The sequence below is a fragment of the Aythya marila genome (assembly GCF_965140915.1).
Source record: "Aythya marila genome assembly, chromosome: 7".
In the NCBI taxonomy this organism is placed as follows: domain Eukaryota; kingdom Metazoa; phylum Chordata; class Aves; order Anseriformes; family Anatidae; genus Aythya; species Aythya marila.
This window is the reverse complement of record NC_139048.1, coordinates 29,238,635-29,265,781: the sequence shown is the minus strand read 5'-3', so window position 1 is coordinate 29,265,781 and position 27,147 is coordinate 29,238,635. Positions and strand designations below refer to the sequence as shown.

At 47.3% G+C, this 27,147-nt stretch overlaps 1 protein-coding gene across 1 annotated transcript in view; it reads right to left on the bottom strand.

Annotated features, from left to right (window-relative positions):
* Positions 1-12,616: 12,616 nt before the first annotated feature.
* LOC309879884 (lipase member M-like) overlaps positions 12,617-27,147 on the bottom strand; it is a 49,317-nt gene continuing 34,786 nt past the window's right edge. The window contains exons 2-10 of the mRNA XM_082764197.1: positions 17,209-17,322; positions 16,755-16,872; positions 16,307-16,505; positions 16,065-16,174; positions 15,043-15,179; positions 14,411-14,557; positions 13,578-13,649; positions 13,082-13,147; positions 12,617-12,923 (exon numbers count right to left, since the gene is read on the bottom strand). Coding sequence (XP_082620323.1) covers positions 12,690-12,923; positions 13,082-13,147; positions 13,578-13,649; positions 14,411-14,557; positions 15,043-15,179; positions 16,065-16,174; positions 16,307-16,505; positions 16,755-16,872; positions 17,209-17,313 — 1,188 coding nt within the window. The 5' untranslated portion in view covers positions 17,314-17,322 and the 3' untranslated portion in view covers positions 12,617-12,689. The remainder of the gene's footprint in view (positions 12,924-13,081; positions 13,148-13,577; positions 13,650-14,410; positions 14,558-15,042; positions 15,180-16,064; positions 16,175-16,306; positions 16,506-16,754; positions 16,873-17,208; positions 17,323-27,147) is intronic.

The window sequence follows — 27,147 nt, the reverse complement described above, 5'->3', positions numbered from 1 at the left end:
GACTTGACTCCATTCACCATGACTCTTTGGGCCCGGCTATCCAGCCAGTTTCTAACCCAATGAAGCGTGCGCCAGTCCAAGCCAAGAGCAGCCAGTTTCTTGAGGAGAATGTTGTGGGGAATGATGTCAAAAACCTTGCTGAAGTCAAGGTAGACCACATCCACAGCCTTTCCCTCATCCACCAAGCGCGTCACTTTGTCATAGAAGGAGATCAGGTTCGTTAAGCAGGACCTGCCTTTCATAAACCCATGCAGACTGGGCCTGATCACCTGGTTGCCCTGTAAATGCCGCGTGATTACACTCAAGATAATCTGCTCCATGAGCTTCCCTGGCACTGAGGTCAAACTGACAGGTCTATAGTTCCCCGGGTCTACCCTCCGGCCCTTCTTGTGGATGGACGCCACATTGACAATGTTCAGTCTCATCAAAGAGGTTAAAAAACAGGGAAAAGACCCAAACTAATATACCAACCTAACGAAAGATTCTGTCTGCAGAGCATTAAGTATTAAAATGGAAACTTTTCCACTGAACATAAAATCGGGGATGGGAAGGATGCATCTCCCGCCATTTCAAAATCTTAGTTCTCTGAATATCACATGAAAGTGAATTTTAGAAGGACTTGGGATAGGAAAGAATGCCTCCCTGAAGGTGGTGTGGTTTTCCCTATTGCTCGCCTTCATTTCTGAAGCCAGAACGCAAATGCAAGAACTAGTAAGTCATCTCACTATGGGTAAAATTTTGCTGTTTCAAATTTATAAACCTGATCCCATTTGTCTTCTGCAACAGAATACTAAAGATGTCTAAAATAATAACCAAGGAAAACATTTGCCAGTCTAAGCCCAGATCAGTCACCAGACCCAAAGGCACCTACGTTAAGGTTAAACTGATTGCCAGGTCGCAGCTGTTCAGCACAGTCATGCACAACAGCTCTGCCAAGGAGAGGAACCCACAATGTGCACCTGTAAGATGCTTTTGTTGAAGCACTTACCTACAAATACAGGGGCCTAATTTTCAGGACACATCTTTGAAAGTATTGCCATAGGTGCCCAAACTATTCTGTTGCTAAAGAAACATACTACACATTTATGGGACCACTGTTTAAAAATACAATATGGAAACACTTAAGTGTTCTCAAGCTGGGGTGAGTACTAGTGTGAGAGTTAAGCTCCAGACTCACACAGCAAAAGGGTGAATTTCTGTGAGGGGCGACTTTCCACTTCTGATTAGCCATTTGAACACTCCAACTTGGGTTCTTAAACATGGGTGTATCAAAGGTTAATTCCAGTGCTTGCTACTGGATCAAAGCCTCACCTATTCCACACAGCTGTTCCCATGCACCATCACTTATTTTACAGCCTTTATCTTTACATTAATGCTAACAATTCATCAATCAAAATACAGGTCCATGGGGAGCACTTGAGTCTCCAGCATGTAGCAAAACTGATGTGAAAAGACTGCAGTTATACAGAAGATAAAGATGCTTTTCACAGCATCTGACAGTTCCAGCACCAAAGCAGATGAAATGAACCATTCACCTTAACTACATCTTCTGAAGGGGACTTGCAAGGATTTAATTCTCAAAACAAATTGCCCTAACAATGTTTTCAAACGGGGGCAGAAATGCACAGTTGGTACATACTTAGTACATACTTGAAGGTTTTCTGCTTTCAGTGGTTTCTGGTAAATTTTATTATCTTTTTTTATTTTATTTCAAAATGTTTAAAAGCATTCTCAATCAATGTAAGAGCCTCAGAGTGCCCATAAAGTCATATGATGTACATATGCCACAGATAGTTAATCGTCACTCAGTCCCCATCCACTGAAACCGCATGGTAATTAAATGTGTATTAAATCCAGTTTATTCCAGAATACTCATCTTTTACATGGCCATGGCATCTTGAAAATAATTTCCAATTTACAAGGAACATACGCCTAACTCCACTAACTCAGTCTGTCTACTCCCACATTTTCACTTGCTGCTTTAACAAAGTGAAGAATGCAGTCAATACCCAAGCACATTCTTCTAGACACTGCTCTCAGAGTGACATTGAGCAAGTAGGGTACCAAGTACATGATTTTCATGAAACAATACATTTTTACCTTAGTATATTATCAGACAGTACTACCACTTACTCTTTTCCCAGGACATTCACTATCAATCCCTGTTGGAAGGGATGCTGGGCAGAGCCACCACAGTGCATTATTTGCCCTTTTAGTCGCACCACCAAGCAAACTGCTACCTTCTTAGGCTGTCCCAATACATTTGTAGAGTCTGGACTGTTGAGGTGCTTGAAGCCCTGACACATGTGAGCTGATCTAACTGAACTGGAGTAGCTTGAGAGTCAGCCATGATGGAAAACACCTCCGAAGCACACGTATATTTAAACACATTAAAATCCAAGATACAGCACAACACAAAGAGCCAAGATCAACTCTTCGTCTTTAGAGTGTTGGTAGAGCTGCTACAAACCAGAGAGTGGAAAACCCATGCATTTTAAAGTGTCTACTTCAGGATCTAGCAGCAAAGAGCAACAAGCCCTGTCAGACCAGAACTGACTCAAAACAGTCATGTGGCTGCCCCACACTGCTGCCAACACACTCAGTTCAACGAGTTTATGAGCCAGATGCAGCATGTTCTTGGTACAACAATGCAGCTGAGGTGATAAATCCACAGCCCAGTGCACTTCACATGGCTTTCCAGAGTCAGCACAGGCCTGGCTAGGCTTCCTGGCCTCTGCTCAGCATGAACCGTAAGAGCTGCATTGAGATTCCTCTCCTGGAAATCCTCATGAGGCCCTTCTGCAAGGGCTCCTTAACGTGGATCAAGTCCGTGGTAACTGCATCAAATCTGCTCCCCTGCAGGGCAGCACCTCATGCTGCAGGGACCATGCTGTAGACAGGCACCGAGCAGGGCTCACCAGCTGAATTTCAGAGAAAAGCTGGTGCTGCAAGCCGCAGGCCAAGAAAACACACCTAAGCTGGGAAAGCTGTTCGGACTGGAACTTCCATTCCTTTCTCAGCACAGAGCTGCTCTTTCTAAGCCTCCATGGCACTGTTAAACACATTTACCCCCATTAAGCACCAAAGTTTAATTAATGTCATTGTGCATCACTTGTTTGTACATATTAGTAGTAGTACTATTATCATTATTATCATTTTCCTTTATTTTCTGTCCAAATAAACTGTCTCTATCTCAACCCACAAGCTTCATTTTCCTGATTCTTTTCCCCATCCCAGAGAAGTAGGGGGGAAAGTGAGCAAATGGCTGTGTGGTGCTGAGCTGCTGGACAGGTTAAACCACAACAGTCCTTTTGGCACCCAATGCGGAGCATGAAGGGTTGAGATAACAACAGATCTGACTAGAGTGTGTTAAAACTGAATTCCTATAAGCATTACATCAGTTTAATAGTTGGTAATCACAACGCCAATTTTTGTGATCTCAGGTCTGCTGTGCCTGTTTTCTGAACTGAGTTATATGGCACATTACTTAGTGTATTTGTTCCCTGTCATGTTGTTTATCGCTTCTGGGGGTTGGTACAGGATTACTATTTTGCTGTACTGTGTAACACTGGCTTATGGTATCATAAAATTACCAGCCATGAGACTAACCTGGTATTTGTATTCAGCATTGCCGTCAACTCCGTACTTTGGGAGTTGACCTAGTTGACCTACCTCAGAAACTGTTAATAATTAAACCTTTCACGCTTTTTCTTCAAGGAGCCAATCTACGGAGGGGTTGGGGAAGATGTTTTTTCTCACTTATTCACTCTCCCTTTCTCCTCTACCCCTTTCTTCTCCTCCAGGTGAGTTATGGTAGCTTTCCAAAACTTCAAATATCCTTGGGATATTTAGACCAGGCTGTTCTTATTGTTATGTCTCCTGAATGGGTTTCAGGTTTTGTTTAAGGTTGAACAAATACTCAAGAGTGTCATCCAGAGATCTGTCCTGAGGAAGGATAGTTACAAATGGCAGGGAGAGTGGGAGGATATGAGCAGGCGTCTAGAGCAGTGGGCATCTCCAGTGCTTTGGAAATTCACCCCTGAACAACTGAAAAATCCTTAAAAAAAAAGGTAGAGTGCTTGAAAAAGTGTCATCACCCTGGCAATACCAGGCACACAAATCACTGCAATGTGCTGGGACTTGGCCTATGCCTACCAAGCTGCAATTAATGCCACTATAACCCTAGTGACAGACCCTGCGGCCACTCCAAGTCCTGTGACAGGCCCAATGGCCACTCCAAGCCCTATGATGGGCCCCAACGCTGAACCAGGGGATAAAAAACAACTGTACCAGTGTCAGTTGCACCCATAACCGAGATGAAAAAATGATTTAGAGAATGTAAAGATGTAGAGTCTACACCACAGCTGGGGAGAATGGCCCCACCTGGAGCCTCTGAAAGAAAGAGCCTGGGGAAACTCAAGGTCGACCCCTAGGGTTTTGGAGTTGGGGATACAGAGGATCTGAGGCCCACTACACTCCAACCAAAAAGGAGGTATTGGCAGCATATGAGGGAGTTTCGTCCACTTCAGAAGTGATTGTTACTGAAGCACAGCTTCTCCTGGCACCCCAACTGCTGGTACTGGGCTGGATGTTCAAAGGAAGAACCCCCTTTACACATCATGCAACTGACACTACATGGAGTGTGGTGGTTTTTCCGTGCTAGGCAGCTGAACACCACAACCTCTCTCTCACTCCTCCTCAGAAGAGGAGGGGAAGAAGTAAAGGAAAGAACAACTCACGGGTTGAGATAAGGATAATTTAATTAAAGGGAAAAAATAATTATTAAGGAAAGATTATTATTAATTAAACAATTTAACAAAAGGGGAAAAAAATAAAGGGGAAAAGGGAGGGGGAAAGGGAAATCAAATCAAAACAAAACAGGTAAAGGCTATGTGAAAGTGCAGAGGAAAAAAATTACTCTCTACTTCCTACAAATGTGCGATACTTGACCCTGTCCTTGAAGCAGGGCCTCAACGCACATAGTCAGTGTTTGGGAGGACCGACGGTTTCATGAGAGCCCACCCCTCCCCTCTTCTTCTTTTTTCTACCTTTTATTGATGAGTGTGACATCATATGGTATGGAATATCCCTTTGGTTGGTTTAGGTCAGCTGCCCTGGTGATGTTTCTTTCTCACTCTTTTGCCCACCCCCTAGGAAGGTTAGATAGAGTCCTGATGCTGTGCCAGCACTGCTCAGCAGCAGACACAACACTGGTGTGATACCACTGCTGTTCTAGCTACAAGTGCAGAGCACTGCACTGTGTGGGCTGCTGCAGGGAAAGTTAACATCCCAGCCAGATCCAGTACAGTGGGTTGCACTGATTATTCATTGGGCTCAAATAGGAAACTCCAGTCACCCAGGAATCATGGAAGTGATTATGGACTGGCCAGAAGGCAAATATTTTGGGATATTACCGGAGCAGGAGGTAGCCCGTGCTGAAGGAGCCCCACTGTACAACAAGCTACCAGAAAATGGGAAGCAATATGCCCTGTTTACTGATGGGTCCTGTCATATTGTGCAAAGCATCAGAGGTGGAAGGCTGCTGTATGGAGTCCTACATGACAAGTTGCAGAAGCTGCTGACGAGAAGGTGAGTTGAGTCAGTTTGCAGAAGTGAAATCCATCCAGCTGGCTTTAGATATTGCTGAATGAGAAAAGTGGCCAGTTCTCTATCTCTATACTGATTCATGGATGGTAGCAAATGGCCTGTGGGGGTGGTTACAGCAATGGAAGCAGAGCAACTGGCAGCGCAGAGGCAAACCCATCTGAGCTGCTGCACTGTGGAAAGATATTACTGCCTGGGCTGAGAACCTGGTTGTAAAGGTTCTTGGGCATGTAGATGCTCATGTGCCCAAGAATTGGGCTACTGAAGAACACCAGAACAACCAGCAGGTGGATCAGGCTGCTAAGATTGAAGTGGCTCAGGTGGACCTGGACTGGCAACATAAAGGTGAATTATTTATAGCCCGATGGGCCCATGACACCTCAGGCCATCAAGGCAGGGATGCAACATACAGATGGGCTCATGATCAAGGGGTGGACCTGAGCATGGACACTGTTGCACAGGTTATTCATGATTGTGAAACGTGCTGCAATCAAGCAAGCCAAGTGGATAAAGCCTCTTTGGTATGGAGGACAATGGCTGAAATATAAATCTGTAGTGGCCTGGCAGATTGATTACATCACACTCCCTCAAACCCGCAACGGCAAGCGCCACGTACTTATAATGGTGGAAGCAACCACCGGATGGCTGGAAACATATCCTGTGCCCCATGCCACCACCTGGAACACTGTCTTGGGCCTTGAAAAGCAAGTCCTGTGGTGACATGGCACCCCAGAAAGAATTGAGTCAGACAATGGGTCTCATTTCTGAAACAACCTTATAGACACTTGGGCCAAAAAGCATGGTATTGAGTGGGTGTATAACACCCCTATCATGCACCAGCCTGTGGGAAAGTTGAGCAATACAACGGATTGTTAAAGACTACACTGAAAGCAATGGGTGCTGGGACATTCAAAAATTGGGATAGACATTTGGCAAAGGCCACCTGGTTAGTCAGTACTAGGGGATCTGCCAACCGAGCTGGACCTGCCCAATCAAACCTGTAGAATCATAGGATATTAGGGATTGAAAGGGACTTTGAAAGAACATCTAGTCCAGTCCCCCTGCCGGAGCAGGAACACCTAAATCATTTCACACAGGAATGCATCCAGGCAGGTTTTGAAAGTCTCCAGAGAAGGAGATTCCACAACCCTCCTGGGCAGCCTGTTCCAGTGCTGTCACCCTCACTGTAAAAAAAGTTTTGTCTCATATTTAAGCGGAACCTCCTATGTTCCAGCTTGCATCCATTGCCCCTTGTCCTATCATTGGGTGTCACCGAGAAGAGCCTGACTCCATCCTCCTGACACTCCCCCTTTACATATTAGTAAATATAAATGTTAGTAAGGTCAACCCTCAGTCTCTTCTTCTCCAAGCTAAAGAGACCCAGCTCCCTCAGCCTTTCCTCTTAAGGGAGATGCTCCACTCCCTTAATCACCCTCGTGGCTCTGCGCTGGACCCTCTCAAATAGTTCCCTGTCCTTCCTGAACTGAGGGGCCCAGAACTGGATGCAGTATTCTAGATGTGGTCTCACCAGGGCAGAGTAGAGGGGGAGGAGAACCTCCCTCGACCTACTAACCACACCCCTTCTGATACACCACAAGATGCCATCAGCCTTCTTGGCCACAAGGGCACACTGCTGGCTCATGGTCATCTGCCTGTCCACCAGGACTCCCAGGTCCCTCTCCCCTTCACTGCTCTCCAGCAGGGCAGTCCCCAACTTTCACTGGCATCTGGGATTTTTCTTGCCCAGATGCAGGACTCTACACTTGCCCTCGTTATATTTCATTAAGTTTCTCCCCACCCAATTCATCCAGCAGGATGCTGGATGGCAGCACAGCCTTCCGGCGTGTCAGCCACTCCTCCCGGTTTAGTGTCATCAGCAAACTTGCTGCCAATGCACTCCATTCCCTCATCCAAGTCATCAATGAATATATTAAACACTGGTCCCAGGACCAACCCTTAAGGGACTCCACTAGATACAGGACTCCAATTCAACTCTGTCCCATTAACCACAACCCTTTGGCTTCTTCTCTGCAGCTAGTTTACAGTCCACCTCACCACCCAGTCATCCAGACCACGCTTTCTCAGTTTAGCTGCGAGGATACTGTGGGAGATGGTGTCAAAGGCTTTACTGAAATCAAGATACACTACGTCCACTGCCTTTCCATCATCTATCCACCCAGTTATATCCTCATAAAAGGCTATCAGTTTGGTCAAGCACGACTTCCCCTTGGTGAAGCCATGCTGACTGCCCCTAGTGACCTTTTTATCCTTGATGTGTCTAGAGACAATGCCAATGATAAATTGTTCCATCACCTTATCAGGGATGAAGGTGAGACTATATAATCTATAGTTACCCAGGTCCTCTTTCTTGCCCTTTTTGAAGACCAGAGTGACATTTGCTTTCTTCCAGTCCTCAGGCACCTCTCCCAGCACCCACAACTTACCAAAGATGATGGAGAGTGGTCTAGCAATGACTTCTGCCAGCTGCCTCAGCAGCCACTGATGCATCCCATCAGGACCCATGGATTTGTGCATGCCCAGCTTGCTTAATTGGTTCTTAATCCAGCCCTCATCAACTAAGGCAAACTCCGTTATTCTGACTTCGTCTGGGGCCTCAGGAGTATGGGGCTCCTCAGGAGAGCCTCTGGCATTATAGACAGAGACAAAGAAGACATTCAGTAACTCCACTTTATCTTCTGTCACCAGGACACCCACCTCACTGACTAGTGGGCCTACATTGCCTCTAGTGTTACTTTTATCTGCAATGTATTTGAAGAAGTCATTTTGTTGTCCCTGACCCCTCTTGCGAGGTTTAATTCTAGGAAGGCCTTAGCTTTCCTAGTTGCCTGCCTACATCCTCTGACAACAGTCATTCCTCCCAAGTGGCCAGCCCCTCCTTCCACGATCTGTAGACTCTCCTCTTCCACTTGAGTTTGCCAGTAATTCCCTGTTTAACCATTCAGGTCTCCTGGCTCTCCTGACTTCCTACCTGTTGGGATGCTCTGTTCTTGAGCTCAGAAGAAGCAGTCCTTGAACACTAACCAGCTATCTTAGGCCCCTTTTCCTTCAAGTACCTTGTCCCATGTGATTTCCCCTAGCAAATGCTTGAAAAGGCCAAAGTTGGCCCTACTGAAGTCCAGGGATGCAGTTCTGCTCAGTACTCTGTTCCTGCCACATGAGATCCTAAACTCCACCATCTCATGGTCACTGCAACCAAGGCTGCACTCAACCTTCACCTCTTCAACCAACTCCTTCTTGTTAGTGAGGACAAAATCCAGCAGCGCTCCTCTCCTAGTTGGCATGTCCTCCATTTGCATCAGGAAGTTATCATCAATACACTGAAGGAACCTCCTGGACTGCAGATGGCTGGCTGAGTAGGCCTTCCAGCAAATGTCAAGGTAGTTAAAATCCCCCACAATAACCAGGGCTTGTGTTCACAAGGCTGCTATCAGCTGCCTGTAGAAGGCTTCATAAACTTCCTCATCCTGATCTGGTGGCCTGTAACAGACACAACAGTATCCCCCATGCCACCCTGCCTCTTAATTCTCATTCACAGACTCTAAATTCACTCCTTATCCACCCCTGCACTCAATACAATGTAGTTGCTCTTTCACATAAAAGAGCAACTCCGCCACCTCGCCTTGCTGGCCTGTCTTTCCTGAGCAGGACATACCCTTCCATAATCACATTCCAGTCATGTGAACTGTCCCACCATGTCTCTGTAATTGCCACCAGTTCATAGCATAGTTTCCCGACCGAACACGGATTTCTAACTCCTCCTGCTGATTCCCTATGCTATGTGTGTTGGTGTACAGGCACTTCAGGGAGAAAGCTGAGCACACTGATTTCACCCTAGAGGGGTGGGAGGTCTCCCAGTCTAAATCACTGCTAGGGCACTGCCCCAGTGGTGCAAGCCTGGCTGCAACACCATTCCCCTTCGGATCTAGTGTAAAGCTTTCCAATTGAGTCATGTTAATTCCTGTCCCAGAACCCTTTTGCCCCTGTGAGATAAAACTTTCCTGCGTACTACCGTCAGGACTGGTGTCAAAAAAACAGACATTATGAAAGAACCTAAAGCCCCACCTGTGCACCAGTCACGTGCCAAATTATTTACAGGCCAGATCCTTCTATTCTGTCCCATGTCATCACCCCAGAATGGAAGGAGGGAAGAGAAAATGACTTGTGCTCCAGACTCTTTCACCAACCATCCTAAGGCCTTGAAGTCTTTCTTCATTCTCCTCAGACTATGTGATGCAGCTTCCTCTCCACCTATCTGGAAGATCAGTAGTGGAGCGCACCAGGTTGGGGAGTGTCCTGGTGATACCCCTGATCCAGGCTCTAGGTAAACTACAGACTTCCTTTCAATGAGGGTGAACTCTGGGCCCTCTGTTCCTCTCAGAAGGGAATCTCCTACTACAATTACCCTTATTTCTTTTTGGAAGCAGTCCTGAGGTGTCGTGTCATTTGCCTCTTCTGATGTGACCTCGTAGGCAGGCCTTCCACCACATCCTCACCTAACTCTCCTTCAAGATCCAGGGCCTCAAACCTATTATGGAGGGCCTCCTGTGGAAGCAAGGTAGGTAGGGAGGGGAGTTGCCTGTAACGTCAAAGTGGGACAGGCTTCCCACCCTCCTTGTCTTTTTGGTCCTTTCCCTTTGCGTGACAGCAACAGTGCAGGGGCTCCACCACCCTCTGGGGGCATCCCCCTAGCGCCCTTCCCTCTGGCACACCAGGGAGTTACTCCACCAGTCAATCTCCTGCTCACATGCCCTGATGCTCCTCAGTCTCTCCACCTCTGCCTTGAGCTTAGCCACCATGGCAAGCAGACCTTCTCCCTGAGAACAGGCGGTCTCCCCTCTGCCCTCCCCTGGCAGCAGGCTCAGGCAATCCCTGCAGCCAGAGGCCTGAACAGCCATGTCTCTGGGCAGGCCCTCCATCTGGGTCACCACAGTCTTTGGAGTGGGCTTTCTGCCTAGTGGACACCACGGTAGGTGTGTGGTCTTGCAGACTGCCAAGAGTTGGTGTAGAGGTCCTGTGCCCTGCAACACCAGCTGCACACCAGTGTGCACACGCTGCTGGCCTGTCCCTGCTCGTGGTGTGAGTTTAGGGACTGCAGTGTGGGACACACAGGGCATTTCTAGGCTATTTACCTACGGCATGAACTCAGGCTGTGCCTTCACTCCTCATCTGGGTTCAGTGGCCCACATGCAAACCATGCAGTTCTGCACCCAGGTGCATGCACACTCCTGGCTGAGTCAGCCTGAAGCCTCATGGCCCTTTCTGGGTCCTGCAAAGCATGTCTCCTCTCTGAGAAAGAAAACCAGCCTTGCCATGATGGTGTTGGAGCTGCCCTGGCCATGGGGACATGGGAAGGTGTAGGAAATGACCCAGAAGCGGCTGTGCTCTGAGCCCAGGTGGCCGTCACCCCAAGAGACAGATATCATGGGGAAGGGCCCAGTGTCACTCCCCTTGATTTGCCACAAAGGTATGGAAAAGTGCTGTGTCCCAACCACTGCCAGAGCTGGGGCCAATAAACAGGGGCATGTACTTATCTATAGTGGGACTCGCTCTAGACCAACTACCACCATCTGAAGGTCCAACACTGGATCCAGGATCTCTTTCTTTCCTTTTTTATCTCTTTCTCCTTCCATCAAAGCTGCCAAGTAACCCTAGGCCTACCTCAATTTCCCATAAATATGCATAGCTCAGGTGGATATAACTGTGATAGTGCCAGCATTGACACATTGACAGAATATTTGTTCTCTGTGTTCCTATTACAGTTGATATCTATGCACATACCTTGAATGTTATCTCACCTTAATCTGCACTGAGTAGATTTGCAAATCTGAGTCACTCTCCCTACCTCCCCACAGGTGGGACGTGACAGCAGGGAGCTGCAAAATTGGGGGGCACATCTCTGGGGAGGCAGGCTGTCCTCAGAGCCAAGCGGCGCCAAGCTGCCACAGCTCAGGATGCCTGAAGGAAGGACACAGCCAGCAATCACAGCAAATGCCACAGCAAATACTCCAAAATACATGCTCAATTTCTGGAGTAAAATTTCAACCCAAAATGTCTTTTCATCAAACCGCGTATAATGGCAATGCATTACAAATGTCAAGGGACTGTTGATTTTGTGAGTGAAGACAATCCCCATTGGCAAAAGGAGGGATGTTTATCAGTGTTGTGTGTTCCCCAAGGTCTCCAGATCATTGTAGGGAAAATGCAGCCAAGGGAGAAGATGTGTCAACAGGAACTCTGGGGCCAGACAGATTCCAGTATGTCCCCAGAAGGTCAATGTCTTCAGCCAGGAAAAGGGAAAATAAAAAAAAAAAAAGCAACTACGGTCTTCTGCACACCTCAGCCCAGCAGGGGGGTACAAACACAGAATCACAGAATCATCTAGGCTGGAAGAGACCTCCAAGATCACCTAGTCCAACCTCTGAACTAACACTAACAAGTCCTCCACTAAACCATATCACTAAGCTCTACATCTAAACGTCTTTTAAAGACCTCCAGGAATGGTGACTCCACCACTTCCCTGGGCAGCCCATCCCAATGCCTAACAACCCTTTTGGTAAAGAAGTTTCTCCTAATATCCAACCTAAACCTCCCCTGGCACATCTTTACCCCTTTCCCCCTCTTCCTGTCACCAGACACGCGGGAGAATAGACCAACCCCCGCCTCGCTACAGCCTCCTTTAAGGTACCTATAGAGAGCGATAAGGTCGCCCCTGAGCCTTCTCTTCTCCAGGCTGAACAATCTCAGCTCCCTCAGCCGCTCCTTGTAAGACTTGTTCTCTAGACCCCTCACCAGCTTTGTTGCCCTTCTCTGGACAAAACCTGGCAATGCCCACCAGGAAAAAAGTTGGAGTTAGGCTGTGATATGAGAGTTTATTTTAGTCTCTAGTCACAGAACACAGGCAGAAATTAGACAATTATATTTAGTCCATTAAATCTGTGTGGAATAGGGTGATAGGAGACATTTTTAAGAAGGGAAGAAGAGAGTGGTAGACTTCACATAAAACTAATGCCCCTGAGCTTGTGGGAACAAATGGGTTCTCCATCCCAGGGCAGCACGTAGAACGTTCATGGATTTTTCTCCATCAGAGCAACAATCTGCCTGTACATGCGCTGTGGTGCATCCTGGCCCCAGTGGTGGTCAAAGTGGTTCCAGTCAGGAAAATGCTCATGATGAATGATGTTGGTGATGCGGGGGAGCAAGCGCTGGGTCTCTGCAGGTGGATTCACCCAGTCCTCACCACCACTCCACAGAGCAGTTGGCACTGTCATGTCTTCTATCCTGTACAAGGGTGGGGTAGTCTGGGGGGAAACATTCCAGTTATTCACAGCTCTGACCCTAATAATGCTATTAGATGGGGTCCTGGTGTACTCTGGACACACCAGCCTCTGGAGGATGCAACCCTCATCCCAGTCAGCCAGCCTCATGCTCTCCTCCTCCTCCTGCAAGTGCCACTGACCTGGTTGTACTTTTCCTGATTCTTTTCCCTGTAGTCAAACTGCTTGAAGTCCCCAGTTTTGGCAGTCTGAAAAGCAAGAGCAAAGATTCAACTCCATGCAAGTAACAGGTGCCCTGGATCAGCGCCACCAGAAGGAAAGGACAGCTGCAGCGGCCAGGTGAGGTTGCCCAGCACAGCTCTCGTGTCCAGGTTTGCACTTGCTAGTGCTCACCCCACATACTGAAGCAAAAACAACATCCAAAAAACACCTCCACGGGGTGCTTACCCAGGACTGGAGCAGATATCTGGGTGGCCCTGCTTTTGCCAGCCTGAAGCAGCAGCTAGCATCTGTGACTTTTGGGACACTTCAGTGTAGTGATTTCAAAATATCTTTTATTGGCTTTGTCCAACTCTACCTCTTTATCCGTCCCCAAGGTGAATGAAGGGTCATTGTAAAATATCATATTCAAAGATTAAAAATCATAGGTTGTAATCATCATAAAGTCAGAGTCCCTACCTGTCCCCAGTGGAGAAGTGTTTTTACTGACGTATAGTCTGGAAAATGAGCTAGGTATATATCCAATCGGCTCTGCAGGAGAAAGAAAGTTTTTTCTAAGTGATTTGAGAATGATGAAAATCTGTCTAGGCCAAAAAAAAAAAATTGTTCTGTTTTATAACTGCAATGTAATTTTTAATATGCAAAAGCAGCTTTATTCTATTCAGAGCTAAGAGTAGCTTTTAAAGGTAGACCATTTAACTATCTCTTTAAAATGGAAATGCAACTGGTACAGTAGGGTTTTGTTCTTCAAACTTGTCACACGGTCATAAGTCAGCAGAAAATAAGGCAGGAGTTACCTTGCATTTGCAGACAAGTCCACTACTGATTCTTACCCACAGCAGCATTTCTTAGGTTTAACATCGCAGCCCAGGGAATGCTGCTGAAAGAAACCCCCAAATACCCACTGCCTTGCACAGTGATTTTTGCACCTTCATTTTTGGGGGTTTTATACTTATTCCTTATTCTTGTATTGCTAACTATGTAGATCATGCATTCAAACATAGGTTTATCTTACATCAGGAGAGACATTTTGATTGGTGAGTAATTAATACTACCTTCCCATGCCATCATCTCTCCACTTTCCCATGCAGAGCATATTTACTCCACAGCATCCAGGTAAAACACTTGTACCTAGAGCAGGCTGGGGAAGAAGTACCTGCCAGCACTCTCCAGGCATGAACAAGCCTTATTTTTTGTAGTTCATTAGGTATTTCCACGTGTCTAGGAAAGTTCAAGGAAACTGGAAATTACAAGTGTGAGTCACTGTGACCTGGAAGAGATAATATACCTACCATGTTCAAGTTCTTCTTATTGTATCCACCAATAAGGAAGATCTCATTTTCACAAACTTCAGCTGTTAGCAGGTTGCTGCATGTTTTGGCAAGTATGGCTCTTTCCTCCCTTCCCACTAGGGTCAGTTGTTTTGTTCCAAATATTGTCTGCAAGAGCACAAAGAAACAGTTCACTGTGTGTCCTGTACCCCTCTTCACAGGAACTGACTGTCCTTTCCACTCCATGCTGTTGTCCCCATCATCTTGGTGTACCACTTTAGATGTACCAACTTCAAAAGTTCAGCCTAGCTGTGGCCTGCCTGGGATAGCCAGACTCATGTAACTGTTCTGTCACCTCTGTTTAAAAACAGTAATGATGGACGGGTAATGATGTTTTAGAGTGAAATGTGGCCATCCTAAACTGGAATGAGAGGGACATCCCTGCTTTCTGGGATCTTCTCTCTCATCTCTTTACACACCTCTTCAAGATCTGGTGCAGGCATGGGCTCAGTGCACAATGGCTGGAGAGCCACTGCAACACAGAGAGTGTGACTTGCCTTGCTGAAAGTTCTTGAATTTCATTAATTCATTGGGAGTAGGCAGGGTAATAACACACACACACATACAAAATATATATATATATATTTGCATACCTTCAGCACTATGTCTGGTAAAAATGCTATCTTTAACACAGGACCTTTAGCATGATGAAAGGTGTAAAGAGGAGCCAAGGCAAAGAACACTTTGATTTTCTGAGCCAGCTGTGGCATGCTTGAAAATGCTATGAAACCTGAAAAACAGCAAGCGTTCACAATAACCCCAACAGCAACAACACTGATGTAGCATATGGCCCAATGCCCAGTCTGACTGAGGAAATCTCTGAAGCGTGGCTGAATGTTGTTTTTTATTTTTTGCTAGAAAATAAGGTTATAGAAGGAGGTGGTGGCTCCTTGGTTTGACTAGCAGCTCAGAGCTGGGCTGGGTGCAGAAAGATTTCTTCCTCTGGAAAAATGAACTGCTTTGAGGGAAGGGAAAGGGAAGCATATCTGAAGCAAGGGTAAGGCATAAAATATAAGAAGTTCTTAGCTCGTTGTAGCTTGCCATTAGTGTTTCTCCTTCACTAAGAGGTTTGGGTAAGTTCACCTTGGTTCTTCTCAGCTGTGGCTGAAGTTAAACCTTTTGAATCATAGAATCATAAAATTGCAGAATGGTTTAGGTAGGAAGGGGCTTTACAGCTCATTTGGTTCCAGCCCCCTGCCATGCACAGGGACACCTCCCACCTGCCCTGACTGCCCAAAGCCCCATCCAGCCTGGTCTTGAGCATTTCCAGGTTTGGGCCATTCACAACTTCTTTGGGCAGCCTGTGTCAGTGCCTCACCACCCTCAGAGTAAATTTCTTCCTAATGTCTAACGTAAACCTACCCTCTTTTAGTTTAAAGCTTTAGTTTAGTTTTGAAGGTATGGGGGGTCATGAGGGGTGGCAGAACCCTGGACATCCCCACCAGCCAGAGCCTGGTGTGAATGTGCAGTGGCAGAAAAGACACGATCTGCCTGATCTAAAGCTCCTCCCGAGGGCAGAAATGAACCCAGCACGGACCCAAAGGTTGCCTTCAACCTGGGTGTGCCATGGGCCAACACAGCTCCCATGTGTAGCTGGCTCCTCCTCACCACTCACCCAGAGAGTTGCCCTGAGCGTGGCCAACGTAGTACAGCTTCTCCTGCGCAGTGTGCTGCAGAATGAAGGACACCATGGCTGGCACATCGTACATGGCCATCTCGTGGAAACTGGGAAGCAAGGGGAGAAGCTGGAGGGGATGCCTATTGACCATCCACTGGGTGTCTGCAGCCTCCCATGGATGTAGGGTGGGTGGTGCTGGCAGCCCCACATCCTGGCTATGTCCTTGTGGTCCTCCTCACCTGAAGTCCCAAAACTCCTCCTGGTTGACAGAGAGGTTCAGGTGCCGCTGAGACCAGCTGTTCCCCCGGCAGTTTCCAATCCACACGTCATAACCTGCGTCTGCTAGGATGAAGCCCAGGCTGCTGTTGGGGAGATTGTCCACCCAGTCGCCACCATCTAAACTGAACCCGTGCACTATCAGCACAGGTGGCCTGGATCCTGAAGGAGAAGAAACTGGGTACTTCACACAAGAAAACCCCTTCCCAAATGGAAAGGAAAAGTCCTTACACACCTCAGTGTGCATTATTTTCTGCAAGCTGTATATTAAGTATTCCATTCCCCCATAATTTGCTGGTGATTTTTCACTCAAACATTTTGCAATCCCTGTCCCTGACCTATAAGGAAACCTTGACCCTGCCTCTGAGCAGGGTCATAACTCCACTCCACACGTGATGAAACTGAGCCCACCTGAGTCCCCAGCATCTCCTTTGCCGTGGGGAATTCGGTTCACACTGAGGAAATAGCCATCATCAGTCAGCACATCATACTCCTCACTGGGGTACCCCTGGAAACGGATCTTCTGGCTCTGCAGGGACAGAAGGCCAATGGGAAAGGTGACCTGCTCGTGTCCATCAGGTCATCCAGACATGCTGCATCTGCCCTGAGCCTGACCCAGAGCCACCATGCTATCTGGTGTCACCTTCACATGCACATGCAAGACCTGGAGGCCTGTCTACACCAGAGGAAGGCCAGAGGGGCCAATTTCAGGCTGAGATCATGAAGTGAGTGACACCAATAGAAAAATGGGGAAAACTTGGTTCCTGTGCCCTCCCCACCACTGTCCCTTGTGTGCTGACAGGGGGCAAGGAATGGGGAGATGCTGGCAGGTTCCTTGGGGAGGACTCTGCCCTGCAGCACTTACGATGTTCATGAACTGCTCGGGGTTGTTGCGGCTCACTCCTCCATGCAGGGCAGCGGCATGCAGCCCCTGGGCCAGGCCCAGGGCCACCAGCAGCAGCAACCACATCTCGCCACTCTGGGGGATAACAGGGCTGGTGTGAACAGGTCAGGAGCTGGAGGCACTAACCCACACCTTCCTGTGGTGTCTTGCCATGTCAGCGTTGCTTCTCGGAATGTCCTAATGCTTCCCACCCCACCCTGCAGTCAGAATCCTGCCCCCCCCCCAAGCAACTCTTGCTGACCCTAGCTTCTCTGTCCTGTCCCTGCCTTATATCATAGAATTATTAAGGTTGGAGAAGACCTCTTAGGTCATCTAGCCCAACCTTTAACATAGCACTGCCAAGTCTACTGTTAAACGATGTAACTAAGCACCACAGCCACACGTTTTTGAAGACCTCCAGGGATGGGAACTCAACCACTTCCACAGGCAGCCTGATCCAATTCCTCACAACCTTTTTAGTGGGAAAGAAAAAAAAAAAAAAAGAAAAAAAAAAAAGCAACCACCATTGTGGTTGATAGCTCATCTCCAGATGCTACTACAGCAGCCCAAAGGACTTCAGGACAAGACTGAAGGAAGAATGGGAGGGAGAGGAAAATGGAGGGATGGATTACAGTGGCCTTGTTCTCACCTGCCCAGGTGTACATTGAGTCAGGAGAGACATTGCAGGCCATGCCTGAGGACATCAGAGACAACTCATTACTGAAATAACCACCTCAACAAGCAGCATGGATTACAAGGGACCGAGGAGGTTGGCCTGCATAGGAATTAGCAGATGCCAGACATCCTCCCTAAGCCAGTCATAACAATATGCTTCTCACCGCTATTGTTCTGTCACAAAATTCACCATGAGTTCTCACACCAATTGCATTTTCCTGCTGCACATTCCACATAGCAAACAGCTGAGGTGGGCAGCATTGTTTGTATTCCAGTATTTTGTGGTGTATATATATAAAAATAAAATGTGACCCAGTTTGGCAGTGAGTGTGAAGGAGTGCCTATCCCTTGTCTGGTGAGTTTGATGTACTGTGACATCACTTGTCATATCTTTAAACAATGATGTTCTCTCTGTAGTCATTGATATTGAGATGGCAAATCTGTCAAAGACCAACAAAGCTGCTTCAGAAATGCTGTGCCATAATAACCTGCTTTTCTGTATTCATCAGAAGTAGTCCCTTTCTGGTACAGAAGACCTGTGAGCACAGTACTGCTTTTGGCCAACTGATTTGACTTTGGCCAGAAAACAGGTAGATGATGTAAAGAGGAGCAAAAAGAGCAGACAGCCCCTAGGGAGTTTCAGACTGGACACAAGGAAGTGGGAGGTGGGGGCTGCCCTGAGACACAGGGCAGCAGAGGAGAAAGGTTCTACACCTTGGTTTTCAAGGCTGGGCTGGACAAGCCACAGGTCTATGGTTTCTGTGGCTCATGGCCAGCTTACAACCCTGAACATTCTGTGATGAGGATTTCCTCCACCTACCACCCCCTTGCCCAGCTCCTGAGCAGTGGGCTCTGGCAGCAGGAAGAAGCACTAAAATTTCCCATATATCTTGGAAGACACCACCATAACTGAAGGCTCTGCTGCCCATGCCAATGTCATCCAGGTGTTACGGTGGCATACCTCAATAGCTCAGACCTGGAATGGGCTCTGCCACAAAGCCCACACATGTCAGTGAGATCACTGGCACTCAGCCATTTATTGGGGCAACTTGTCCTGGTACCTCAAGAGAGTAAAGCTTCTGTGGCAAAGGAGGAAAGAAAGGGATTAGTCACATACCTGTGACATTCAGCTAGCATTAATAGGGTAAGATAACATACAGACCACACAAAACGACAGTCTCCATTTCCTGCACCCAAGCCTTGGGAGTGCACAAGTTATCCAAGTTGCATCCATGACCCTGGAAAATTCTCTAGCACAAAAAAAATTCAGCACAGTCCAGAGCCAGGCTGCAGCAGAGCATCCCCTGCTCGTACCCCAGAATAAGAGTCCTAGCAAGAGGACTTCATCTCATTTGGAGCTTCCCCATCACATGATAGCACCCCCAGGCTCAGACCCTGGATGTTATGAATCCATCAACTCATTTGTGGGTCCTGCGAGCATTTGCCCCCCAGCACCAAGCCAAAGTACCTACGACAACACACGACATGACAACACACTTGACAAGAGCCCAATAGTCTGACCATGAGTCCATGGGGACTTGCATTGCTCCTAAGCTCACTGGGAAGCACCAAAGCTCATCCTCACAAAACCCAAAGACTTCAGGTGCAGAATGGCAAAGCAGACTCTACAAAGGAAACTTTAACTATTATGCTCACTAAAAAGACATGTGTGTCTCTAGAAGCAGAAATGAACAGCCAGAGCTATAAACAAAGCCTTATGACTCAGTCAGGAACATTTCTTCCAGCAATAGCCTGGGCTAGAAGGAGAGTAGATGTTACAGATCAACCTGACCTTCTGCTCCAGGCTCGTCTGTGCAGTCGGGAGGGACAGCGGCACCAAGACAACTGGTCGTCTTGGCTTATAAAGAGGAACAGAGAGGCTGGGACTTGTCCATCAAGAACATGAAAGACCAATCTTGTTCCAAATACACCACCCTCTCTTCCTCTCCAGCCCTGTGAGTCAGACACTAGTGTCCTAAACCTCAGGGAGCAGTAGCAAAGCACCACATCTTGAAGGCAGATAACGAGCTGTTGGGCAACAATCACATCATCAGGAACACCCAGGCCTTGTGGTACCCTGCAATTGGAAATTGCATTTTTGGCATACCTCTTCATGGATATTCCAGCCACCTCATCTGTAATCCAAAGGGCAATGAATGTGCTCTGAGGTTGGAAGAGGTCACCAGCTGCTCGTACTTGTCTTTTCTGTTGCAGTCACTCACTAGCAATGCATATCAGCTCTGCATGCCCTCAGCAGGCACAGGGACAACCACATTACCTAGAGAAGGTGACTCAACCATGCCTGGGTTAAAAGGGAAGAGACAGAGGCTCACCCAGGGAAGGAGGAATACCAGCTTCACACAGCACTGACAGTCTGACTTTTATTGCATGGAAATCCAAATTGCAAAGCAAATCTCATGTGGGCTGGCACAACCATCAACCTTCTGTGATAGCTCTGCATTCACAGGCCCCTACAACCAAACGTCTCCTAACCTTGCCACCACTCCTCCTGCCAGGAGAGCAATGGTGGCAGGACAGAAACTCTGGGATCTACAGCTCAGCCTCCCACTCACAGCAGGACTGTCACCAGAAGCCATGGCTCTGGCTGAGGTGGACCTGTGTGACTGCAGAGCAGCATACAGGCAAAAAACAGGTGGAGGAAAACAAGCATAACCAGACTGGCACAAGGGATAGTCATCCCTGAGCCAGCAATTAGTGCATTAACGGTTCCTGGTTTACACTGTGTTTCTCTCATGCAGTGCTCACTAAGATTGCAGCACTGGGTTCCCACCTTGGGGTATTTCTTCCATCTTTCTCATAGTTGATATATTGGACATCTTCCACTTTCCAACAGCTGGGGAAAGCAGGACAGTCAGTGTGGGAGCTCCAGAGGTTCATGGCCCAGAACCTCCCTTCCTTGCTTCATTCAATAGATCCGCAAGAGCTTGCTGTGAGGTTGGGACACCCTCTTCTGCACAGACCTCCTTTAGACCTTTCCCTGGTGCAGAAGCAGCTGCCCAGCATGAACATTTCTGCTCTCTGAGCTGGGAACAGGGTTGCATTCTGCTTTGTCCACCAGACTCTGCAGCTTTATTTCTGAATCAAAGATGGAGAGACCACCATGGGTCTTCTTCTGGGAACTGCTTTGGCCAAGGCTGGTAGACAACCCACCCATTTGGCATGGCAAAATCCAGTCACTGTCAGATTTGACTTTTCATTTCATTTTATGTGAAGTCGAATAAGAGCTGAAAATAGTCTCTGTGATGTTTGAAAGCCTTCCCTCGGTGCCACTACCCTGCCTGGGCATTTACTGCCAGCCACTGCCAGCCCTTGCTGGAGACATGTCTGCCCTGGACATGCTGATGTACCCTGTTTTTTTAACTGTTTTTTTTTGTTGTGTCTTTAATGGCAGCAAATACATTAAGTGAGAAGGGTTCCTCCTGCCTGCAGCTTGTGCAAGTTCTAGGAACCACCAGCCTGACTGGGGATTGCAACTTGGTCTGAACAAGCAACAGCTGTGTTTGGCCAAAGTTACGTCTCCACAGAACAACCAGAAGGTCAGGTCCTTTACAGTGAGCTTCAGGTCTAGAGCTTGTGTTGCAATGTCTCATCTGGGTTAGAAGAAAGCTCGGTATAGGACTAAATTTGAATCTGCTCATTTCACAGCATGGCCATTCGATACCCAAGTCAGGCTGCATTATTTCCAGGGCCAAAACCTTCTGACCAGAGAAGGTCCCTTTCATGTTCTGCTCTGTTCACTGCAAAAAGATGAGCATGTTTTGTGTACTGGCTCAGAGATACACAGTCCTGGGCTTTTGAAGGCCTTGATTTGTTCCAGTTACCCTGCAACCGCTCTTTTCCCATTTCATCTTTCCTGTCCTACACAAGCTTTTCTCTGAATTCTGACTCATGAGTGTTAAATGGCAAAATTTGTATCAGAAGGTTATTCGAGGCCATTGCTTTGGAAAGCAAACTGGACTTCTGTGGCCAGACAAGAAGTGGTAGATCTATTGCAAACCACTGCCTGCAAGTTTGCCTGAGCAGCTTGCTCTTCCCTACAGCTAGGAGCCCTGATACATGCTACATGAGAGACAAGGAGCTGCCAAGAACAGAGATTTTAGTAGAAGGACATGGCAGGGGACTGTCCTGGCAATCCACAAGGCTGAGACTATCCTGGAGAGCACAGCCCCAGAAAGACCATAACAGCTTCCCCCTCTTCATAGGGTGTTGAGCAAGTCTTAGAAGTGGTAGGAAAAAGCTTTTGTGCACAGGGCAGGTGCTGAGGTGCAGAGCCAGGAGGGCAGAGACCATAGAACCATGTTGTCCTCAGTGGGTCCTCCTCAACAAGGGAGTGCTGGAAAGGCTTGGTCAGGACACAGGTATCTCAGTGAAGGCTGATGAGAGATCTCCAAGTCAATAATAGCTGGTTGGGTAGCAAAGATATGGGAGAACCCTTGAAGTACAAGCATAGACACCACAACCTGTCCTGGCTGAAGATGTCACCATATCACATATACAATGGCAGCTTGGTTTTGACTGGAGTTTCCACTCAATGGAACCATGGAAGCTTATTCCTTGTTGAAACTGGGTGCCAGCACAAACCCCCCCCCCCCCCCCCCCCCCATCCTCTCTAGGAAACTGAGCAACCCTTTCCCATAGAGCAGGAGGATCTCCACCTTGATGATTGATATGTTTGTTCAATGCTATCCGAACAGCAAGTTTTGCTCTTGCTCCAGCTTGCTCTGAGGACATGACTGCAGACCACAGAGATCTCCTTCCTGAGTTTTTCATGGACCAAGCTGATCCACAGGTCTGGAAGGACACTGTCACCTTTGTTGAAGGAGTTCAGGTAGTGATCATCTAGCACAGAGGAAGACAGAACAAAGCACAAAGTGCTCCTAACTTTTTGGACACTTTTTCTTAGCATATTTTTCTCTGTCAGCGTGAAATACCTTTGTTTTGGATGTACCTATGTTTATTGTGGTTTTCACCATTGGGATTATTTTTTGTTTGTTTTCCTAAATTGAAACACACATGCAAAAGCAGGATGTGGCACTTTGTAAGAGATTTGTTTAATGACAGGTCCTTTTCCCCACACCCAGCTGAGGTCCTGGAGGAAGAGGGCTGATTTGGTAACTCAGTGGGAAGCTAAAACCACTCACAAGGCATTTTATTGAGAACAAATGTCAGGACTCACATCCAGGGCTGATAGCGCAATCCAAGCAATCCAAACGGCAGCATTCATTTACCTGCAAACTCTTCTACAGTGGCTTGTGCAAACCAGAATATGTTGTGGAAAACAGAGTATCTGCAATGCTTTTGGTGGATATAGCATGTAACAGAGAAGATTTAATGTTTTGAAGAACATAGAGAGGATAAAGTGCAAAAATAGTTGTTTTTTGTGTGTTGGTTTTTTTTTTTTTTTTTTTTTTTTAATTTTGTCTTGTTCTTTGTTTCATTTGTTTGTTGTTTTGTTTTTGAGTCACCTGGGGTACTGAAGAAAATGCAATGAAACCCAAAGAAGTATAAGAAGTATAAAATATTTGCAGGAACTTAAGCACCTACAAACACATACAAGAAAAGAGTGAAAACTATGCTGAGAAGTACAATGGAATTAAGTAGGTATTTCATTATCAACTTGATGATCCAAGGCTCCTTTTATGCAATATGATGTTACCTTGCACTGACAGCCTTAACCACAGGTATCTAAGAAAGAACATAAATACAAGTAAAAGGTTAAGAAGTGGCAGGGAAAGCCACTGGCATGCAATTGCTAGAGCAGAAGACACGCAAAATATTACTGGTTGTCAAGAAGAGGAAACTTTCGTAACAGCTTCCCATTTGGGGCAAGCTGCTTATGTATGGAGCAGACATTCTAATGACTTCTAATGGCCCTACAGCGTTACATGAATGGTATTTCCTGTCTCAACACTCCTAAAGTGTTGTCCCAAGAAAGGCCAACATAATAAATCATCTCTTATTCAGTGACCTGCAGAGTAAGATCAACAGTTGGTGAAAGGTCTAGCAATGTGGCAGATGTCTAGGAAAAAAAATCTTGTAAGTGTAATTAAGCAATAGAACAGGTGCCCAGAGTGTTGGTGGGATGTCCATCTATGGAGATGCTCTGAACTAGGCAGGACAAAGTACATAACAGACTGGTCTGGCTGGAGAATTGCCCTTGTTTGAGACTAGGTAGAGACCAGAGACCTCCTAGGGTCTGTCTAACTTAACCCACATCTGTATCAGGAAGAGCAAAGAGCAGCAGGAGAAATGTCGCACCTCATGATTGACACACTCACAGCTGGACCACAGAAGACTGTTGATGAGGAAGCCTCCTGAGTGGAGGCTTTGGTGGGACTAACCCCACAGGGTCAGGAGCTTTACAAGGTGGGGACAGTACTGGGCAGCCAGGACTGCTGCGCTGAGCCACCCAGCTCCATGAAGCAGAGTCCTGCAGCAGCTCCCTACATGAAGCAAGGCGTGTATCTGAGCACCAGAACTCCCCAGGCTCCTCCTGCTCAGCAGAAATGTCTGGCTGTCCTCTAGACTCACCATTCCCCATCCAGGCATCATCCAGAAGGACAGAACCAGGGATGCTGCTTTATCTCTGAGCAGCCTGATGAAGTGAAGCAAAGGAAGGAAGGGCTTTGAGGTCAAAGTGGATGCATTAACTTCTTGGGTGTCATATTTGGCTCTTCTCCTGAGCTCTTCTGCAGCTACAAGGCCTCATGTAGTGCCCCAATTGTGCCCATGAAGTTTGAAGTACTTGGTGCTGAGACAACATAAAGTTTTATCTCCTTACTTCATAAATTGCAGGCATGACTTCCTTCATGTAACATGAGTAATGCTGGGTGTGTCTGCATGTGGCTCTGCAAACCCTCCAACGTCCAGTGGTGTTTTAGGTAGTTCAAAAGACCTCACCACTCCACATCTGCCCAGCAGCTACATTGAGGTGTCTATGTCTGCTGAGACCCAATTTTGACATCACTGAAGGCATCATTCCAGAATCTCATGTCTTCTGTGCATGGACCATGCTTCATTATGCATGATGAAGCTTTTCAAGAGCTCATCACAGCACACAGGGACCCAGTAGTAATGCAGAGACCTCTGGGCATGCTTGCCTCCAGCACTGCTCCTATAACTCAGCCTTCCTACAGCTAGAGCAGGTGACACTGGCTGCACTTCAGCCCAAAGCCAAACCTTCAGATGTCTCCAGAAGTCTCCTGCACAGGGCAGGGAGGCCCTTTTCACCAACCCACTGGTCGAGCAAGGGACCATCACAACCTGTCTATCCCAGTAAGATGCTGTAGCACCAGGTCCACAGGTTGTTTCCTTATTTTGTTCCAGGAACAAGAGTGTCATCCAAGAAAGAGGAGGTCACAGTAACTTGACATCTTTGATGGATCATCAGTTAAGCGTTCAAGCAAGATGCTGGCAAGGAACTACCAGTAGCTTTCACCTACAGAAACCAGCTGCTCTTGGCAGCTTGGCCATTGAGAAGGGCCTCTGGGAACCCTGGGAACTTCAGGCCCCAGAAAGCTGCCCCAGTTCCTGGTCCTTGGGCAGCTCAGACCATGGCCATGGCACAGCTAAGACCATGATGAGACCAGCCTCTCTCATGATGCCCATGGATCTCTCCCCCTGCTTCCAGAGCCCTTCACAGCCCTCCCTTGCTCCATGGGGACCCCAAGGCTTTTGGCACATGACAAACAAGCAGTTTGTCTCCTTTTCAAACCAGCCAGCCATGGCTTGCTCTTCCAGGAGGCTGTGAGCCCTGTAGCAAAATTGTGTTTGGAGTCCCTTTATCTAGGGTTCATTAACACTGCTTCAATCTGTGTGCCACCCAACAGATTGTGAGAAGGCAGCTGTGGATGGCACTTCATGCTGTTTTCTGCTGGAAAACAAAACAAAACAACAACAACAACAACAACAACAACAACAACAACAAAAACTCATCCTCGGTGCATATGAATTGGGTTTGGACCACTGGGAATGGTTCTGAGATGCAGGACTGTGGCTGGGGCATGAAGAACAACACCTGAGGACCATCAGCAGGAGCACAGCTCCCTCTCAGGCAGATGTCAGAAGCAATGAGAAGAGCCCAAGTCTAGGAATTACCTTGCCTGCTACATACCGACGGGCTAAAAACGGCTTTTGCATTTGGTTGCTGTTCAAAGACCAAAACATTCAGTCAAACCCAGCTCCCAGCCTTGTTCCAGAACAGAGCCATCTCCCCAGCACCTCCAGCATTGGAAGCAACCTCCACCAGCAGATGTGACGTGGCAGCCTTCCCCACCACCATGGCTTGAGGGTGTGATACTAATCCAGCCTTATTTTATGGACAGGCTTGGTGGCTCCCAGGTGCGGATGAGGCTTCCCCCAGCCTTGCTGCTCCCCTGAAGAGAGAGGACATGTTTTATATAAGCAGGGGCAACCCTGCTGTGGCCCCTCAATGTGTTGCTTGTGGGACTGTGGTCCCCACAGATCTCAGGAACAGGATTGACCCTTTTGTTCTCCAGCAGGCTGTGTCCAGAAACCCTTTCTCCTTGAGCTGCCCCTCACATAAAGACAGACCTGTGTTTTATAGTGAAGCCAAGCTATAAAAGGATGCAGAGTGTGAACATCATTGGGGAGTAAGACTAGCTTTTGGCTCAGAGGATGGTGAGCAGACAAACAGCATGTGCATGGCCATTAATCAACAAAAGCAAAGCCAAAGTCAAGGTGTGCTTTCCCTCACCAAGAAAGTGCTGAAAAATATGGATGGACCTGAGGACACTCAGGAAGTTGCTCCACCACTCTGCAGCCCAGCATCAGTCAGTCCTTGAAGTTAATGCCATGCTTCTGCCCGGCTGCCATCCTGCAATGCTTTACAAAATAGCTTCAGAGGGAGTGGATGATGGAGGTTAGCCATATAGCAATGGAAATGCACAAAACCTTGCTTCTCTCTCTGGTGACAAAGGAGGACAGCAATCCAGACACAGAGGTGCTCTGTTTTTGTTTGTGTTTTTTTTTGTTGTTTGTTTGTTTGTTTTCAGTAGTGGACTTCACACTCTGCTGCTAACAAACCAGAAAAAGCCTGAACTCAAGCTTTTTGTTAAATTAAACTCAAAAGTACAGAAAAGCCTCTTCTGATATTCTTCAAAAGGAGCAACAAAAAGCTTCATAACCAGCTAGAAAACAAGGAGGGAACTATAGAGGGGCTTCTTTCTTCCCCTCTCACTCCTCCACAGCTGCAAAGAGAAGAAA